This window comes from Bacillus rossius, chromosome 13 (genome assembly GCF_032445375.1).
Source record: "Bacillus rossius redtenbacheri isolate Brsri chromosome 13, Brsri_v3, whole genome shotgun sequence".
Taxonomy (NCBI): domain Eukaryota; kingdom Metazoa; phylum Arthropoda; class Insecta; order Phasmatodea; family Bacillidae; genus Bacillus; species Bacillus rossius.
The window spans coordinates 15,577,143-15,597,382 of record NC_086340.1 but is presented as its reverse complement, the minus strand read 5'-3'; the positions used below and the strand labels follow the sequence as shown (position 1 = coordinate 15,597,382).

Sequence of the window (20,240 nt, the reverse complement as noted above, 5' to 3'; positions counted from 1 at the left end):
TCGCAGAAGCTAACATGTATCCTGGTTCGTTGCCTGTAGCTGTATCAAAAAGACATCGCTTTAGATACTCCGGCAAGAAGTTTACCTTGAGAAAAAAAAAAAAGCTAAAGTCATGAGAGAAGCTAGTGTATTTTATATCCTTGCCGAAACTCATTTTGTTGCAGTCAGTGTCAGAAATCCTTTAGTCGAAGATATTTCTTAAATAATCATCGCAAGACCTGTAGAACTAAGCTGAGAAAAAGTTAACGAGGGCTGATCTATAACACCGAAGAAGTGGAACGAAGGCAAAATATTAGATGACTATAATGATTACGAATAATGTAAAAATGCTAATGCTAAAAATACTATCTTAGATATCGATAATAATTTAAAATAAAAAAATAACGAAGAAAGTAGCACCTTCGTGGGAAATTAAAAGATATTTACACCAAATTCTGGTCAACTCCATGAAATTGCGAACAATGGAGAACGACCTGAAGCTGACAAAATCGAAGATTGTGAATAAACATCTGAAGCTGACATGATTGAAGACTATGAGGACACATCTGAGGCTGACACGATCGAAGACTGTGATGACGTACTTGAAGCTCACAAGATCGAAGACTGTGATGAAGCGTTGAGACCAAAACGTTGGAAACGACGTGTTAAAATATATTATTCTGATCAAGCTTGTGATAATCACTGGGTCGATGACGAAATTGAACTTGAGGCTGGTGTTAAAACAGAAGACTCCAGATATCTTAATAATATGTATTATAAACATGCAAGGAAGATGATGGAAACATATTGATCGAAAGGTTAATACTTTTTTCTGCATTCTTCGCTTTGTGCAGGAAACTATTCGCACATTAAATAATTATCCTTCATATTCAAAGAACTGAGGGAAGCTGGCTACATACATAATGACTTGCGTGTGTATAAAATTGAAAAAAAAAATTATATTTTGAATTTCAAAAGTGATTGTTTTATTTCTCTAAATCTGATTTCTATTTAATACCGAGTTCTCGTAATACAGCTTCTAACTTAATTATGTAAAAATCATCACCACTGAATGACAAAATTGAGAGTAATAATAAAGTCATACCAGCAATCAGGCCAAGTTCGTTCAAAAAATGCTATTGAAATTGGTTGGAGCCAATTGTAGATGGAGCAGTTGGAGGACTTAGAGCAGTTGGAGCTGTTGGAGCAGTTGGAGAATAATTCTCCAAAATTATTGCTCTAAATTATTTAGAGCAATTTGAGCAGCTGGAACTGTGATGTAGGTTCCAAGGCAGCACAGACCGCCGCCATCATCACACCCAGAACTCAGTCCACGGAACGGCTATTATATAATAATACTGTTTTTATACGGTAAGGTAGTGAAATGTTGGAAAAAACACAAAGCCTAATTTATTTCCTGAGCAAGGAATGTTTTTGACTAATTTTTAAAATATTTTTGACGAGACAACGTCTGATAAATCGATGAACGCCGGCTGCACGCACGAAAAAGTGTTCCGTTACACTGTGTCCCGTTACGCTCATTGTTCCGTTACACTGTGTTCTGTTACGCTGTCGGCGAGTGCAGTAATAATAGGTTATGTTACAATTGACTAAAAAATTATGATGATTCATATAATTGATGATAGATATTTGATTAGGTACACTTTATTTATATGAAAACTTGTTCATAATTATATTTAAACTTTATAGCTAAACGCCAGTTTTTAAAATTAATTACATGTCATATACACGTGAACTGTTTCGTCGACTGTTTATAAACTGAAGTGAAAAGTTAATGTGGTTTTCATTGCTTATCACAACAACAATTTCTGCAATAAAGGTTAATTATTCTTGCATTTTAAAAATCTGATTACTAGTATAATTTCAAGTATTTATTCTTTTATTATTACAATAAAAATGATTCAATTTTATTCATAAAAGTATGCAATCATTTCATCAATGTTTTGTTATGACGTTGTCATGTTAAACTATCGTCCGTAAACAGACTTACAGACAACCAATGTTTTTTTTGTTGCTTTATTCCCAGAGTTTGCATATTAAAAACCAGTATATACACATTTACAGGTATCATGGAAACTATCTCAACATGAAGTTTATTTGAAGCGCATACATATAGTTAAATTCCTAAGAGCGAGTATGAACATTTAAGGCATCCGCCTACCTTGTAACACACAGGGTGTGCAGAGCTTCAGAAAACTACGTGTGATTTGAAAACTGGTCAAGATGTCCAGGTGGTGTTTCTTTATGAAAAGGATTTCAGAATTCGGTGAGGGGCCGAAAAGTAATTTTGATTCCGGATAAAGTTTTTTGAATTGTATTTTTAAGGAAGAGATATAATGGCGAAAGGGCGTTTTTTCAGACTAATTTTGAGGCACAAAACACCCGGTACAGATTATTCAGAGCACTCATTGGATTTGGACTTCACCTTTATCTTCATTTCTCGGCCATATAATGTTACAGTCACCGCTCAAATGTCACAGTTGTCCTGTGCACGACAAGAAGACTGCGCGCCAGTCCAGGGGCTATACCGCACTAGAAGCACCAGCGAGCGTCGCACTTAACATCCCTGCCGCTAGCACATAAACACCCTTGACCATTGGGGTGCCTTAAGAACGGAGACATTCTGTATACATAGTGTGTGTCTGTGTGTTTATATATATAATTAGGGCCATGTATTTTGCATGTGTTTCGTGGTTTGATTTTCTTTCAGGCACAGCACACCAGTCATAGCTAGAGACCGGAAAAATACGCGAATTCATTTCGCGATAGGCTAAAATACAAATCTTTATACCTCAGTGCTGCCTCTGCTATTGGTTCACAACTCACATGGATGACTCTGGGCCAATGAGAAACATCCAACCAAAGCTTTATCGAATCACAGGCTGCTACGCTGGAACGTCTCACAAGACAGCAGCCAATGAGTGGGTGGCATTTGACCGAGTGTAGGTAGACCTATGGAGTTCATCCTAGAGGTCATTGAACCCGCGAATTTTTCCGGTCCCTAGTCATAGCCATTCAGTGTGGGAAGCAAACGCGTCATGATTGGCCCGGCCAAATAAGGCCTTGGCTTATCTTGCAGACGGCCGCCGATCGCAAGGGCACACATCTCTATGACTGCAGTCCGGTGAGCGGAGAGGGCGCGGCCGTGTTCGCAGGTCGGGCGACGGAGGCCAGGTGGCGGTGGAGGCCATCAGCGACCGCCTGGCCGAGGTGACGTCACTGGCCGAGCAGCTGGACGCGGCGCTGTGCGGCCTGCAGCGCGCGGAGGCGCCCGACCACGCCGCCCCCGACATGCGGCGCATCCTGGACGGCACCGCCTCCACCGCCCCCGAGGTTCGTGCCTCGCCGCCGCCAACACACCTCCACTCTCGCGCTCTATCACTCCCCCACTCTAACACTCCCCCACTCTAACACTCCCCCACTCTGACACTCCCCCACTCTAACACTCCCCCACTCTAACACTGCCCCACTCTAACACTCCCCCACTCTAACACTTCCCCACTCTGACACTCCCCCACTCTAACACTCCCCCACTCTAACACTCCCCCACTCTAACACTCCCCCACTCTAACACTCCCCCACTCTAACACTCCCCCACTCTAACACTCCCCCACTCTAACACTCCCACACTCTAACACTCCCCCACTCTAACACTCCCCCACTCTGACACTCCCCCACTCTAACACTCCCCCACTCTAACACTGCCCCACTCTAACACTCCCCCACTCTAACACTCCCACACTCTAACACTCCCACACTCTAACACTCCCACACTCTAACACTCCCCCACTCTAACACTCCCCCACTCTAACACTCCCACACTCTAACACTCCCCCACTCTAACACTCCCCCACTCTAACACTCCCCCACTCTAACACTCCCCCACTCTGACACTCCCCCACTCTGACACTCCCCCACTCTGACACTCCCCCACTCTAACTCTTCCCCACTCTAACACTCCCCCACTCTAACACTTCCCCACTCTAACACTTCCCCACTCTGACACTCCCCCACTCTAAACCTCCCCCACTCTAACAATCCCCCACTCTAACACTCCCCCACTCTAACACTCCCCCACTCTAACACTCCCCACTCTAACACTCCCTCACTATAACACTTCCCCACTCTAACACTCCCCCACTCTAACACTTCCCCACTCTGACACTCCCCCACTCTAACACTCCCCCACTCTAAACCTCCCCCACTCTAAACCTCCCCCACTCTAACAATCCCCCACTCTAACACTGCCCCTCTCTAACACTCCCCCACTCTCACACTCCCCCACTCTAACACTGCCCCACTCTGACACTCCCCCACTCTAACACTCCCCCACTCTAACACTCCCCCACTCTAACACTCCCCCACTGCGACACCGCCACTCTGACACACCACCTCTATAACTCTCCCCCACTCTGACTTTCTCCAGTCTGATTTTTTTCCACTCACACTCCCCATTCTGGCACTTCCCCACTTTGAAATTTCCCCAAAGTAATAGTATCCCTGTCTGATATCACTCCATCTGACATTCTCCACTCTGATACTCCTCAACTTTGACACTTTCCCATTCTGATATTCCCCTAGTCTGATGTTTCTCCACTCTTATGTTGTTTACTATGACATTACTAACTCTGACACTCTCCCACTTTGACACTCCCCCGATATAATATTTCCCCAGTCCAATATTCCCACTTATGACACGCCCCCACTCGGACACTCCCCCACTCTGACACTCCTCCACTCTGACACTTCACGGTCTAATATTCCCCTAGTCTGATACTCTCTCACTCTGACATTCCCCACTTTGACACTCCCACAATCTGATATTAACTCAGTCTGATATCCACCCACTCTGACATTCCCCATCTTGGACACTCCCCGAATCTATACATCCCCACTTTGACACTCCCCTACTCTGGCACTCCACCATTCTGCTACTCTTACTGACACTCTGCCACTGTGTCACTTGCTCTAACTCAAACGCAATCACACTTTCACTCTTTTACGCACACTCTGGGGCGACTGAAATGCTGCCCCTTGGGAGGGAAGCCCTTCAGGATTTTTCTGGCAATGGTTTGTTTGTTCAGCGACTGGAAGGGCAGCCCATCCAATTTCTGAAAATATGTTTCTTTAAGTGTTTAAATAATCCTGAAAACTTGCCTCTTGGAAGGGCAGCCCTTCAGGACTTTTCTGACAGTGGTTAGTGTAGGTTAGGTTAGGTTAGGTTAGTTGAGGTCACTTTACAAACTAACCACTGTCAGAAAAATCCTGAAGGGCTGCCCTTCCAAGGGGCAACAATTCAGCTCCCCCCACACTCTAACAGTCACCCCCTCTTGCACACTCTAACACATTTCCTCAGGGCGAGGCCCGCCCTGTGTGCCGGGCGTTCAACGTCCAAGGTCATGCACAGCGGGCTCCAAACAAGGCGTGCCAATCCCACGTTCCAGCATGCCGCGTGGCACAAGCGCGGCTGCTCCGGAGGAAGGGCTCAGGGCCTTCCGAGACCAAATTTTACTTCTTATTTCTTTGTAGGGAATATTAATGTTAACTTAAATACTTTTCGTTAATGCGCTAAACTCTTCTTTCAATCATAATTTGTACGAAAATGCTAAATTTCAGAATTTGAGACCATATATTTTGTGGAATATCCCAAAGGGCAATGTCATGATTATTAACTGCACATCCTCCTGTGTGTGAGAGTCCTGACCGAGAGGTCTTCCTGGAGCCGCCATTGGCGTGGCACCTCATGAGCTTGACACTTCTGCGATCACGTCCACCAAACACGTTTTCAAACCCTCGCCTCTTTTCCAAGTGTACTGTCTTTACAGTCATTGTGATGACTCATCATAGCGTAGGAAAAACTAAAAATGCAACGCTCATCAGTGAGGTGCTCGATTGGCGAGAGGAATGGTAGGAGGGGGGGGGGGTAATATCGTATCCCTACTAATATTATAAATGTGATATTGTGTTTGTTTATCCTTGTTCCACGCAGCAACGTAGCAACAGATCGATATGTTATTTTGCATACTGGTAGTTTATGAACCGGACAGTGACATACACTAGATATAATTATGAAATTCCATCTCCAAGGGAGTGAAAAGGGGTAATTTGGGTTTCGTAATAAAAAAATCATGTCAAGTAGGTCATAGACACAGAAACAGTGAGTTCGTGTCATTTCTCTATGTCCGCCACATGGTCATTTAGTAAAGTCTGGTAACTTCCTGTCCTTCTCCTTGGCGAAAACCATTCGCTTAGTGAAGCTCGCGGCTGCTATAGAACTAATGAAAATTTAGTTTAGAACTTCGATAGTAGATGGCGTTACCATTATAATTGTAAAGCGCTATCGTTTGGTGTATCCCTCACGTCTTGCCTGGTGGTTACCAGCTTTCCCACAATGAAGCTTAATAATATTGGCGAACCCCGGTTTTGCTTAATGTACCAAGATTGTAATATCAATGGGTAGGGACAGGAAAAATTCGCGGATTCAATGACCTGTAGGATGAACTCTATAGTTCTACGTACACTCGGTCAAATGTGACCCACTCATTGGCTGCTGTCTTGTGAGACGTCCCAAGATACAGCTTTGGTTGGGTGTTTCTCATTGGCCCAGAGTCATCTAGGTGAGTTGTAAGCCAATAACAGAGGCTGCTTGAGGTAGGTATAACTATTTCTATTTCAGCCTATCGCGAAATGAACTCGTGAATTTTTCTGGTCTCTATCAATGGGACTTTAAAATCATAATTAAAACTTGGTAGTGTAGTTCCTTATATTATGATATGTTAAGCCTGGGCAACACCAGGTACTTCAGCTAGTAAATAATAAAGTAAAATAGTTATGTGACTGCAAAACTCTTTGCATGAATTTGTTCGTTAGCCCCCTTTTTTTACAATCGTGAACCTCGTTTTGTGTTTTAATTGAAAGGCAAATTAATTTTTTGAAGTGAAACTTCGTTGCTGAGGGGCGACAATTTTCGAGCGTTACGAAAATTCTGATCACATAAAGGAAGTAGGATGAGACGGCAGGGGAGACGTATAAATGACGCAGCATACTTGTACACTTGCATACCTGCACACTTGCGTACTTGCATTCTTTACTTGCAGACTCGGCGCAGTTGCATACTGGCACACTTGCATGCTTGCGTAATGACGCAACATTCTCGCACACTTGCATACTTGCATACGTGCACACTTGCGTACTTGCACACTTGCATACTTTACTTACACACTTGGCGCAGTTACATACTGGCACACTTGCATGCTTGCGTAATGACGCAACATGCTCGCACACTTGCATACTTGCACACATGCACACTTTCGTACTTGCACACTCGCATGCTTTACTTGCACACTTGGCGCAGTTGCATACTGGCACACTTGCATGCTTGCATAATGACGCAACGTTCTTGCACACTTGAATACTTGCATATATGCACAATTGCGTACTTGCACACTTGCATACTTTACTTGCACACTTTCATACTTTACTTGCAGACTTGGCGCAGTTGCATACTGGCACACTTGCATGCTTGCTTACTTGCTTACTTTACACTTACACACTTGCATACATGCGCACTTACATGCCTTACTTGCACACTTGGCACAGTTGCACACATGCATACTTGCGGTAAAGAATAATTGAGTGCTCACGTACTTCCATACATATATATTTTTTTATCTGCGACCTCAGCCGAATAGAATCCTGCTTGCCATAAAAATAAAATATGATAAGAAAGAAGTGTCACTTCTAGTTGCCCGTGGACTCCATGCACACAATTTTTGTATAACATTTTATCTATCAAATTACTTGCAGAAAACACAGATGACATCAGAAGTGCTCGGTGGGATGTTCGTTCGCATGGCAGTACTCTTGCATACTTGCTGCTGACTTGTACACTTGCACACATCCTGTGTATGCACTAGACACTTTTTTCACGTGTTTAAAAAAAAAAAGAAAATCTTGTACGCGCGACAAGTTTCCTATCCATCTGTCTGTGAAGTTTCACTTCCAAACGCGCGTGCCGTCCACACACGCATTATTATTAATTTTTGACGTGACAACGTCTATTAATCGATGAACGCCGGCTACACGCACGAAAAAGGATGACTCATTGTCCCGTTACGCTTTGTCCCGTTACTTGCGCCGCATCTATCTCTCTTCCACTCGATTGGAACAATCATCGATTTGACTTTTTCGAGGCACATTAAACTTGAAACACTCCCATTCGTTTCCTACTTTTCCTATCATCGTCCTATCCTTAACAGAATAACACAGATAGGAAGAAGTTAAATAGCAAACATGTATAAACGTTATAGTTAAAATAATCTGTTCGTTAAAGTAATAAACATAATCGAATTAATGAGTGCCAATAATAGTAAATTTATCAATTAAATTGTAGATTTCATTTCACTCCTTCTTTGTATCCATACAAAATAGTGATAATTCAATAAAAATGATTCAATTTTATTCATAAAAGTATGTAATAATTTCATCAATGTTTTGTTATGACGTTGTCACGTTAAACTATCGTCCGTAAACCGACTTTACAGACAACCAATTTTTTTTTTTTGCCTTCGGTAAAGACCCGTCGAGGTTTTACGACGCGGGGAATCGCTTCCCCATTAGACAGGAGTTTATTCGCGTTCCGAAACACCCGGTGTTTACCGTGAAGTAGGGGGCTAAAATATCTTCAAGGGGGAGGAGAATAGCGCTGGCTGCCAAGATTTCTATACGCCAGTGCCAACCACGTCGGATATATATACTGCCTACTCTTCAATCTCCTGTTTGCTCGTTGAAGGAGGGGGGGGGGGGGGTACTAGGCATTGCACTGATTGTGAATACTTATCCATGTTTTTAGTTTTTCTTTCGTGGTAGCCTAAGTGTGTGTCTTTCTGCTCCACAAGGTAAAACTTTTATATATATATTTTTAACTTAGTACCTTCCTTGCAATCGTGTTTCTACCAAAAAAAATTTCATCAGATATTCATTTAAGCATAAAAGGCACGCAAGTCTTCACTTGAACGAGTCGTTGAAAATAAATAGTTGGCTGTAAGTGTAAGGAACATCACTGCATATTTTCGAGTCAGTTGGAAATATTACTTGAGAAACAGGAAAATTACTGTGAAATTTTAACGGTCCCGCAACCCGCATTGGTAGCTGATTTTTGATCTGAGAGTGAGAGGAGAGTTAAAACGTTTAAGACGTCCCCGGAAAACGAAAAACCGTTTCAATAACACAATATTTCCTCAAAATTTCAAATATCTGTCTATCATTCAGTCACGGCACTATTTTACAGATATGGAAGTTTATTTTCTAAAACATATTTACCGCCTTTTCACCCCTTAGGGTTTCATTTCGCAAAATGGTAACATATTTGTTGGTAGTTTTGGTATATTTATTAATGGTACTTCTTATATATTTCCTTATACGTGATTATATTTGCAGATTTAATAATTTTTTAACTAGATTTACCTCTTTTTTCTTTTTAACGCTTTAGGGCCTAATTCCGCAAAATGTTAAAATTTTGGTTAGTATCTTTCGTGTGCTTATTCTTGGTACCCAATATCTATTCTTATGCTTTATAAGGTTTGGAAATCAGAGTTAATTATCTTAAACACTTTACCACTCCTTTTAGGGACGAGTTCTCAAAAATTCCTTTTTTTGTCGTCACCTACGTTATATAAGGAACTATTGTGCAGAATTTCATTTAACGCTTCTAGAGCCACCGGTGTGGGTTGTCTGTGAGTCCGTGTTAAGAATTTTATTGAGTAGATGTCCAGAATACATATTTAATATAAACTTGAAAATAAGGCTACAATAGTGTTTTTTCACAAATTTTTGGATGCAATGCTTGTCACAAGGTTGTTAGGAATTGTCAGGAGCTGGTATTCTGTGACGTTGTTGAAGTCACGTATTTTGACCTCGCCAACACCTTTTTTCCTCAGACCCAAAACATTGCTTAAATGGTGCTTGACCACATCCGATGATAGTTAGTGGGAAGTAATTAAAATCTCTGTAGTTGAAAAAAAAATATGGTTACTCCCATTAAAACACAAGTCATTTAAAACTGTTTCTACCGTGTAAACACAACGTTTTGGGCGCTTAACTAACATTGATCTGGCCGGCTTCACCGGTTACCAATTAATCACTAAGACGTGGCCACCGCTGCTTATTATAAAGAAACAAATATTCATGTTTGCAATCTAAATATTAGGGGTGTAGGGTCTTATTCTAGAGTGCGGCTTGTTTGGTAAATACGGTATTTCACTCGCTGGTTCAGCGAGAAACGTAAACAGGTGTCGAACTCGGAAGATAAGTTGGCTGGCTCGCGGGTTTTTCGTTGCGAGAGGTTCTGGCTTCGAGTCCCGCTTAAGGCATAGCTGTGGATTCGCATCACCGAAATTCGTCACGGAAAAATAAAAATAAATAATGTGAGTTTTTTCAGTACTCGGTAACAAAGCAAATTCATGTGTTTTCATGTTGCAAACAAAATTCGTATACGAAATTTAACGTAAAATTCTTTTTAATAATTGTGTTCATAACTACATTTCTTGACGCGAATCACGCGTGGTTTCCACACCCGTCGCTAGAATTCGTTGGCGAAGCAGTTACCTCGACAGTCAAATCATTCGATTCCCAGAGATAAATTTTAAACTATAAGTATAATGAAACGGCTCCGATAAAAGCGAAAAAGGCTTGGAAACAATATTTAACCCCGGCTTTGGAACTGATTTTCGACAAGGAATTTTATTCAAATACAGCCCATCTTGTTAAAATTTATCAAACAGTTAATACTATTACGTTTACCTTTGGCTTTGTGAACTTTAGTTCACGCCGCCGTCTGCCACAGATGGTAGCACCGTGGTTACACATTTCCGTTCCACGCAACTTCCGTTCCATTCACGAAATTACTCCTATAAAATGCTAAGATGTTTACACATCAAAAAATAATTCGAAGTCAACGAAACTGTCAAAACGAACTGTCAAACTACCGGTGACAAGTTAATAACTGATTCGTTGGTGACGAAAAAATATTACCAACGATCCTGGCATTTAAAATAATCCTATAAAACATTTGGCTCCAATTTGGGAAGCCATTGGCTTGAATTCAATGCCTACCGTCGTGATTTTAGTTCTCCTGGGTTTATTATCGATCACTCGAGACGCACTTATTTGCGTAAAACCCTAATTAAATAGAAATACTACTTTAAGAAAAAAAATTTAATTCGTGGAAGGTCTCTAATATCTACTGCTGATTTATTTTCCGGGCCCTTTTAATTGGCCAGTTGTATTTACTCCGCTACAAATGATTTCTCTGCTGTTCTAGTGAATGGCGTTCGAAAACTCAAGCAAGCTAATTAAATAAGTTCTGAAAATTAAATGCGGCTGTGCTCAAAAAGAAGAGCACGACTTTTGAAGGGTTCTGTTTGAATCTAATTAAGTAGAAATTTTGGAGAAAATTTTTTTTCCTTCGTTGTTTCTTTTCACCACGCATCAGAAACGTGCCAACTTATTTAACAACAAAGGACCTGACCCACCTTGCGTCGAATGAAGTGGAATGTGGTACAGTTAAACGATGAACTAGTTGTAAATCATTCCTTTGTGATCTCTCTTGGCATCGCTCAACAACTCTTCGCTCCGTTTCCCGTTCCTTTTCGACACATTTTTATTTTGAACGTCCAAAAGGCAAGCCAAAAGTGAAAGAAAGATGGAAATTGAGTAATAAGTTGCGTTCCATTGTTTCACCTTGCGAAAAATGTTATAAACCGGTACTCTGAAATATGTTTGTTGAACCTTTTTGCGTCTAGAGTTCTTGCGTGTTTTGAAAAACAGGCCTAACATGTTCTGCTGTTTGCTTGCTGGGGGTGACTATGTTGACGTCGGGCGCTCTTGCGTATTTTAGAAACCAGGCCTAACGTGTTCTGCTGCTTGCTTGCTGGGGGTGACTGTGTTGACGTCGGGCGCTCTTGCGTATTTTAGAAACCAGGCCTAACGTGTTCTGCTGCGTGCTTGCTGGGGGTGACTGTGTTGGCGTCGGGCGCTCTTGCGTATTTTAGAAACCAGGCCTAACGTGTTCTGCTGCTTGCTTGCTGGGGGTGACTGTGTTGGCGTCGGGCGCTCTTGCGTATTTTAGAAACCAGGCCTAATGTGTTCTGCTGCGTGCTTGCTGGGGGTGACTGTGTTGGCGTCGGGTGCTCTTGCGTATTTTAGAAACCAGGCCTAACGTGTTCTGCTGCTTGCTTGCTGGGGGTGACTGTGTTGGCGTCGGGCGCTCTTGCGTATTTTAGAAACCAGGCCTAACGTGTTCTGCTATTTGCTTGCTGGGGGTGACTGTGTTGACGTCGGGCGCTCTTGCGTATTTTGCAAACCAGGCCTAACGTGTTCTGCTGCTTGCTTGCTGGGGGTGACTGTGTTGACGTCGGGCGCTCTTGCGTATTTTGCAAACCAGGCCTAACGTGTTCTGCTGCTTGCTTACTGGGGGTGACTGTGATGATGTCGGGCGCTCTTGCGTATTTTTCAAACCAGGCCTAACGTGTTCTGCTGCTTGCTTGTGGGGGTGACTGTGTTGACGTCGGGCGCTCTTGCGTATTTTGCAAACCAGGCCTTACGTGTTCTGCTGCTTGCTTGCTGGGGGTGACTGTGTTGACGTCGGGCGCTCTTGCGTATTTTGCAAACCAGGCCTAACGTGTTCTGCTGTTTGCTTGCTGGGGGTGACTGTGATGATGTCGGGTGCTCTTGGGTATTTTGCAAACCAGGCCTAACGTGTTCTGCTGCTTGCTTGCTGGGGGTGACTGTGTTGACGTCGGGCGCTCTTGCGTATTTTGCAAACCAGGCCTAACGTGTTCTGCTGCTTGCTTGCTGGGGGTGACTGTGTTGACGTCGGGCGCTCTTGCATATTTTGCAAACCAGGCCTAACGTGTTCTGCTGTTTGCTTGCTGGGGGTGACTGTGTTGACGTCGGACGCTCTTGCGTATTTTGCAAACCAGGCCTAACGTGTTTTGCTGCTTGCTTGCTGGGGGTGACTGTGTTGACGTCGGGCGCTCTTGCGTATTTTGCAAACCAGGCCTAACGTGTTCTGCTGTTTGCTTGCTGGGAGTGACTGTGTTGACGTCGGACGCTCTTGCGTATTTTGCAAACCAGGCCTAACGTGTTCTGCTGCTTGCTTGCTGGGGGTGACTGTGTTGGCGTCGGATGCTCTTGCGTATTTTGCAAACCAGGCCTAACGTGTTCTGCTGCTTGCTTGCTGGGGGTGACTGTGTTGGCGTCGGGCGCTCTTGCGTATTTTGCAAACCAGGCCTAACGTGTTCTGCTGCTTGCTTGCTGGGGGTGACTGTGGTGACGTCGGGTGTTATTGCTGTGGTTGGCAGGACTGGTACGCCAGCGGCCGGCGCCCCGACGGCGCCCGCTCCGAGGACGAGTTCGTGACGGCGTCCGAGTGCACCTGCACGCCGCCGTCGCGCTCCTCGTCCTTCCACACAGCGTCGCTGTGCGACTCGCTGGAGGCGGACCATGTCTCCGAGCCCGAGGAGGCGACCCCAGTCGTCAGGACCACCACCGAGGTGAGCCCGTCGACGGTGACCCTGCCGACCAGTCTTCCACCTGCCTCCTCCTTTCAGCCGCCTTCTGGCATCTCTGTAGTCTCTCGTCCCCTTCAGCCGTTGCCCCGTTCAAAGCCGCCTCCAACTTCCTTCCATCCGCCTTCTAATGTCTCCTGAAATCTCATATTCATTACAGTCATATTCAATACTTTCTCCTACCTCCTGCCGGACACATTTACTACTTTGTCCTGAATTCTTCCAGCCACGTTCAATACCTCACGTACCTCCTTCCAGCCACCATCTGGTGTCTCCGTAGTCTCTAGTCTCCTTCAGCCAAGCCCCGTTCAAGACCGCCTAAAACTTCCTTCCATCCGTCTTCTAATGTCTCCTGAAATCTCAGGTCTTCTTCGTTACAGTCATATTCAATACTTTATCCTACCTTCTGCCGGACACATTCACTACTTTGTCCTGACTTCTTCCAGCCACATTCAATACGTACACATGCCTCCTTCCAGCCACCTTCTGGTGTCTCTGTAGTCTCTCATCTTTTTCGGCCCAGCCCCATTCAAGACTACTTCCTACTTAATTCCTATCTACTTTGAAGTTCCTTCCGAACTTCGTCTAGCCTCTCATCTCCAGCGTTAATTCCATCCCCCTTCCTAGTTTATATAATGTTTTTTTTCGGTCACTTTAAATCCATTCTTTAGTCTCCCAGATTACTTTTACCATTTACATTTAAGACTTATGTTAATTATTCCCAAGTCTTCCTCAAGTAGTCCTCCAATTACACTTTGATTTTACCTCCAGAAACATTCTAGACTCCAGCCAAACCTTCTTTTAGTACTCTCCAGTTCCCTGCTTCCTTGCCCATGTCTCCAATAAAATGTTTTACTGCATCACTTTTCAATAACTAACTAATTATTATTTTATTTTCTAATGAACTGTAATTCCTGGGGCAAGTAAACTCTTTAATTCCCAAGTTTAATAAAATAATTAATTGTTTAAGTCACCCGTCGTCAGCACACAGTTAGTTAGATATCGGGGACATGCACAGAAGATGAAATTTAGTCTAAAAAATAAATTGAGGTAGGGTTTTTATGTCTTACTGTTACGCACAATGCGTTAAGAAGATGAAACCTACAAGAATTTTATGGTGATAATATGACAATAATAAATTTTTATCTTGGTCCCACCCCTAACGTTTAAAAATAGTGGACTTCATTGGTTATAGTTTGCCTCCAACCATTTCAGATGTTACTGAATATGGCTGTTCACATTTCCACTATGACCTGCGGTTTCCAACCATTGCCAACACGAGTCTATCCTCATCCGACCTGGGACACAGGGGCGTAAATAAAATAAAACACTTGCCCCAGCTCCAAACAGGTGAAAGTAGAGAAACTCCTTCTTTCTCAGTCGTGGTTGGCCTGGTTTTCCTATCCTTCCTTGAGGAGTCTTCTACCCTCCAGAAATGGCATTGGCCATTCAGGCTATTCACAGGTTTGGATTCGTCCATTTTAAGTTCTTATTCCAGGCCGTTAATTTCCTCACACCCACTTTTTTTTTGGTCCCTACATTTTGAGCGTACCAGAGTCCAGCATCCCACCTGCTGGTTCAAGTTATCACGTTATATGCAATTTGAGATGCCAAACCCAATGGATTCGTTTTTCAAACGACATGGACAGATTACCTACATCTTGCACCAGTTCACTTAGATTTTCATGTATCGGCTCCTAAAGTTAGGTACCAAAATATGTAGTATAGTAAATTTCGAGTCACGTCAGTATATTTGTGATTGGTTTCTTTTTTTTATCTTGGGCTTAATTTCTTGTCGTCAGCGAAGCCATTAGAGACGAAGACACGGAACTTCGCCAGACAGGAATATTTGGAAGGCGAGTCCCAGCATTTGCCTGGAGTGTATTCGGGGAAGCCGTGGAGAACCGAGACCAGGATTGCCGTGCGGGGTCTTCTAGAGGATGGGGGAACAGTGCCCTAATCCTGCGCCTGGTGATCATGGGCCACCGCAAGAGTGGCTCAAGTGCGTGGGCTGGGTGATCACAGTACCCTGATCCTGCGCCTGGTGATCATGGGCCACCGCAGGAGTGGCTCAAGTGCGTGGGCTGGGTGATCACATTACCCTGATCCTGAGCCTGGTCGATCACGGGCCACGGCAGTAGTGGCTCAAGTGCATGGGCTGGGTGATTACATTACCCTGATCCTGAGCCTGGTCGATCACGGGCCACGGCAGTAGTGGCTCAAGTGCGTGGGCTGGATGATTACAGTACCTACCCTAATCCTGAGCCTGGCGATCACGGGCCACGGCAGGAGTGGCTCAAGTGCGTGGGCTGGGTGATTACAGTATCTACCCTAATCCTGAGCCTGGCGATCACGGGCCACGGCAGGAGTGGCTCAAGTGCGTGGGCTGGGTGATTACAGTACCTACCCTAATCCTGAGACTGGTCAATCACGGGCCACGGCAGTAGTGGGTCAAGTGCGTGGGCTGGGTGATTACAGTACCCACCCTAATCCTGAGCCTGGTCGATCACGGGCCACGGCAGTAGTGGCTCAAGTGCGTGGGCTGGATGATTACAGTACCTACCCTAATCCTGAGCCTGGCGATCACGGGCCACGGCAGGAGTGGCTCAAGTGCGTGGGCTGGGTGATTACAGTACCTACCCTGATCCTGAGCCTGGCGATCACGGGCCACGGCAGGAGTGGCTCAAGTGCGTGGGCTGGGTGATTACAGTACCTACCCTAATCCTGAGCCTGGCGATCACGGGCCACGGCAGGAGTAGCTCAAGTGCGTGGGCTGGGTGATTACAGTACCTACCCTAATCCTGAGCCTGGCGATCACGGGCCACGGCAGGAGTGGCTCAAGTGCGTGGGCTGGGTGATTACAGTACCTACCCTAATCCTGAGCCTGGCGATCACGGGCCACGGCAGGAGTGGCTCAAGTGCGTGGGCTGGGTGATTACAGTACCTACCCTAATCCTGAGCCTGGCGATCACGGGCCACGGCAGGAGTGGCTCAAGTGCGTGGGCTGGGTGATTACAGTACCTACCCTAATCCTGAGCCTGGCGATCACGGGCCACGGCAGGAGTGGCTCAAGTGCGTGGGCTGGGTGATTACAGTACCTACCCTAATCCTGAGCCTGGCGATCACGGGCCACGGCAGGAGTGGCTCAAGTGCGTGGGCTGGGTGATTACAGTACCTACCCTAATCCTGAGCCTGGCGATCACGGGCCACGGCAGGAGTGGCTCAAGTGCGTGGGCTGGGTGATTACAGTACCTACCCTAATCCTGAGCCTGGCGATCACGGGCCACAAAAGGAGTGGCTCAAGTGCGTGGGCTGGGTGATTACAGTACCTACCCTAATCCTGAGCCTGGCGATCACGGGCCACGGCAGGAGTGGCTCAAGTGCGTGGGCTGGGTGATTACAGTACCTACCCTAATCCTGAGCCTGGCGATCACGGGCCACGGCAGGAGTGGCTCAAGTGCGTGGGCTGGGTGATTACAGTATCTACCCTAATCCTGAGCCTGGCGATCACGGGCCACGGCAGGAGTGGCTCAAGTGCGTGGGCTGGGTGATTACAGTACCTACCCTAATCCTGAGCCTGGCGATCACGGGCCACGGCAGGAGTGGCTCAAGTGCGTGGGCTGGGTGATTACAGTACCTACCCTAATCCTGAGCCTGGCGATCACGGGCCACGGCAGGAGTGGCTCAAGTGCGTGGGCTGGGTGATTACAGTACCTACCCTAATCCTGAGCCTGGCGATCACGGGCCACAAAAGGAGTGGCTCAAGTGCGTGGGCTGGGTGATTACAGTACCTACCCTAATCCTGAGACTGGTCAATCACGGGCCACGGCAGGAGTGGCTCAAGTGCGTGGGCTGGGTGATTACAGTACCTACCCTAATCCTGAGCCTGGCGATCACGGGCCACGGCAGGAGTGGCTCAAGTGCGTGGGCTGGGTGATTACAGTACCTACCCTAATCCTGAGCCTGGCGATCACGGGCCACGGCAGGAGTGGCTCAAGTGCGTGGGCTGGGTGATTACAGTATCTACCCTAATCCTGAGCCTGGCGATCACGGGCCACGGCAGGAGTGGCTCAAGTGCGTGGGCTGGGTGATTACAGTACCTACCCTAATCCTGAGACTGGTCAATCACGGGCCACGGCAGTAGTGGGTCAAGTGCGTGGGCTGGGTGATTACAGTACCCACCCTAATCCTGAGCCTGGTCGATCACGGACCACGGCAGGAGTGGCTCAAGTGCGTGGGCTGGGTGATTACAGTACCTACCCTAATCCTGAGCCTGGCGATCACGGGCCACGGCAGGAGTGGCTCAAGTGCGTGGGCTGGGTGATTACAGTATCTACCCTAATCCTGAGCCTGGCGATCACGGGCCACGGCAGGAGTGGCTCAAGTGCGTGGGCTGGGTGATTACAGTACCTACCCTAATCCTGAGCCTGGCGATCACGGGCCACGGCAGGAGTGGCTCAAGTGCGTGGGCTGGGTGATTACAGTACCTACCCTAATCCTGAGCCTGGCGATCACGGGCCACGGCAGGAGTGGCTCAAGTGCGTGGGCTGGGTGATTACAGTACCTACCCTAATCCTGAGCCTGGCGATCACGGGCCACGGCAGGAGTGGCTCAAGTGCGTGGGCTGGGTGATTACAGTACCTACCCTAATCCTGAGCCTGGCGATCACGGGCCACGGCAGGAGTGGCTCAAGTGCGTGGGCTGGGTGATTACAGTACCTACCCTAATCCTGAGCCTGGCGATCACGGGCCACGGCAGGAGTGGCTCAAGTGCGTGGGCTGGGTGATTACAGTACCTACCCTAATCCTGAGCCTGGCGATCACGGGCCACGGCAGGAGTGGCTCAAGTGCGTGGGCTGGGTGATTACAGTACCTACCCTAATCCTGAGCCTGGCGATCACGGGCCACGGCAGGAGTGGCTCAAGTGCGTGGGCTGGGTGATTACAGTATCTACCCTAATCCTGAGCCTGGCGATCACGGGCCACGGCAGGAGTGGCTCAAGTGCGTGGGCTGGGTGATTACAGTACCTACCCTAATCCTGAGACTGGTCAATCACGGGCCACGGCAGTAGTGGGTCAAGTGCGTGGGCTGGGTGATTACAGTACCCACCCTAATCCTGAGCCTGGTCGATCACGGACCACGGCAGGAGTGGCTCAAGTGCGTGGGCTGGGTGATTACAGTACCCTAATCCTGAGCCTGGTCGATCACGGGCCACGGCAGGAGTGGCTGAAGTGCGTGGGCTGGGTGATTACAGTACCCTAATCCTGAGCCTGGTCGATCACGGGCCACGGCAGGAGTGGCTGAAGTGCGTGGGCTGTGTGATTACGGTACCCTGATCCTGAGCCTGGCAATCACGGGCCACGGCAGGAGTGGCTCAAGTGCATGGGCTGGGTGATTAAAGTACCCTAATCCTAAGCCTGGTCGATCACGGTCCACCGCAGGAGTGGCTCAAGTGCGTGAGTTGGGTGATTACGGTACCCTGATCCTGAGCCAAGATATCACGGACCACGGCAGGAGTGGCTCAAGTGCGTGGGCAGGCAGTACCTACCCTGATCCTGAGCCTGGCGATCACGGGCCACGGCAGGATTGGCTCAAGCGCGCGTGTTGGGGGGGTGTGTTCGTCGCGGCAGGTGAGGACGGGCGTGCTAGTGCACGAGGTGACGGAGACGACGCGGGTGCGGCTGTCGCGCGGGGACTCGTCGGGGACGACCTCGTGCACGGTGACGACGGAGACGCTCCGCTCCGGCCCGGTCCTCGAGGAACGCGAGGTGGTGGTGGTCGCCGCCGCCGAACCCGAGCCGGCTGAAGACGTCGACGAGCGGCGGACCGCCGAGGAGGACGACCACCACGACGACGACGGCGGCGACGGTGGAGGTCAGGACGACCCGGTGCTCGCCAAGATGGCCGAGGTAAGGCCCGCGGTCGGCGAGCCGCGGCTCTACAGCTACCACCGGCACATCACCCGGCATGCCGTCAAGGGCATCCTCTAGGTCGCCCGATCGCCTGTTCGTCCGTCCTCAGCTCCGTGTGTCACTAACCTTACCTTTCGGACGTGTTGCTTGAAAAATAAAGAGCAGAGAACAAAACATCATAGCAGTACAGTAATATGTAAGTGTGCATATCGTAGGGATCATAGGAAAAAGTTGGAAACTAATGAGTAGGGACCGGAAAAATTCGCGGGTTCAATGACCTCTAGGATGAACTCCATAGTTCTACGTACACTCGGTCAAATGCCACCCACTCATTGGCTGCTGTCTTGTGAGACGTTCCAGCGTAGCAGCCTGTGATTCGATAAAGCTTTGGTTGGGTGTTTCTCATTGGCCCAGAGTCATCCAGGTGAGTTGTGAGTAGAAGAGGCAACACTGAAGTATAACGATTTGTGTTTTAGCCTATCGCGAAATGAATTCGCGAATTTTTCCGGTCTCTACCCATGTTTATAGATACGAAAATTTCACGCATTCATTTAGTTGCATGTTAGGATGAAAAACTTCACAATATCTCATTGTTTTCATGATTGTAACGCAGTTATTTGGACACGCCCCTCTACGATTATGAGCCAACGATGCACAGATACCAGAGAATCAAGCGAATCAGGTAGTGTCTATAAACAAGGATAGAAACAGGTTCTCGCTAAGAAATCAACCAGTGGGAAAGCAAATTGGTAGAGACCGGA

The 20,240-nt window shown here is 47.0% G+C and overlaps 1 protein-coding gene across 2 annotated transcripts in view; it reads left to right on the top strand.

Annotated features, from left to right (window-relative positions):
- Nucleotides 1–20,240, top strand: part of LOC134538266 (titin) — a 381,555-nt gene that overhangs the window by 97,267 nt on the left and 264,048 nt on the right. For both annotated transcript variants that reach the window (XM_063379427.1, XM_063379428.1), the window contains 3 exons: nt 3,156–3,333; nt 13,362–13,553; nt 19,198–19,476. In XM_063379427.1, the coding sequence (XP_063235497.1) occupies nt 3,156–3,333; nt 13,362–13,553; nt 19,198–19,476 (649 nt within the window). The remainder of the gene's footprint in view (nt 1–3,155; nt 3,334–13,361; nt 13,554–19,197; nt 19,477–20,240) is intronic.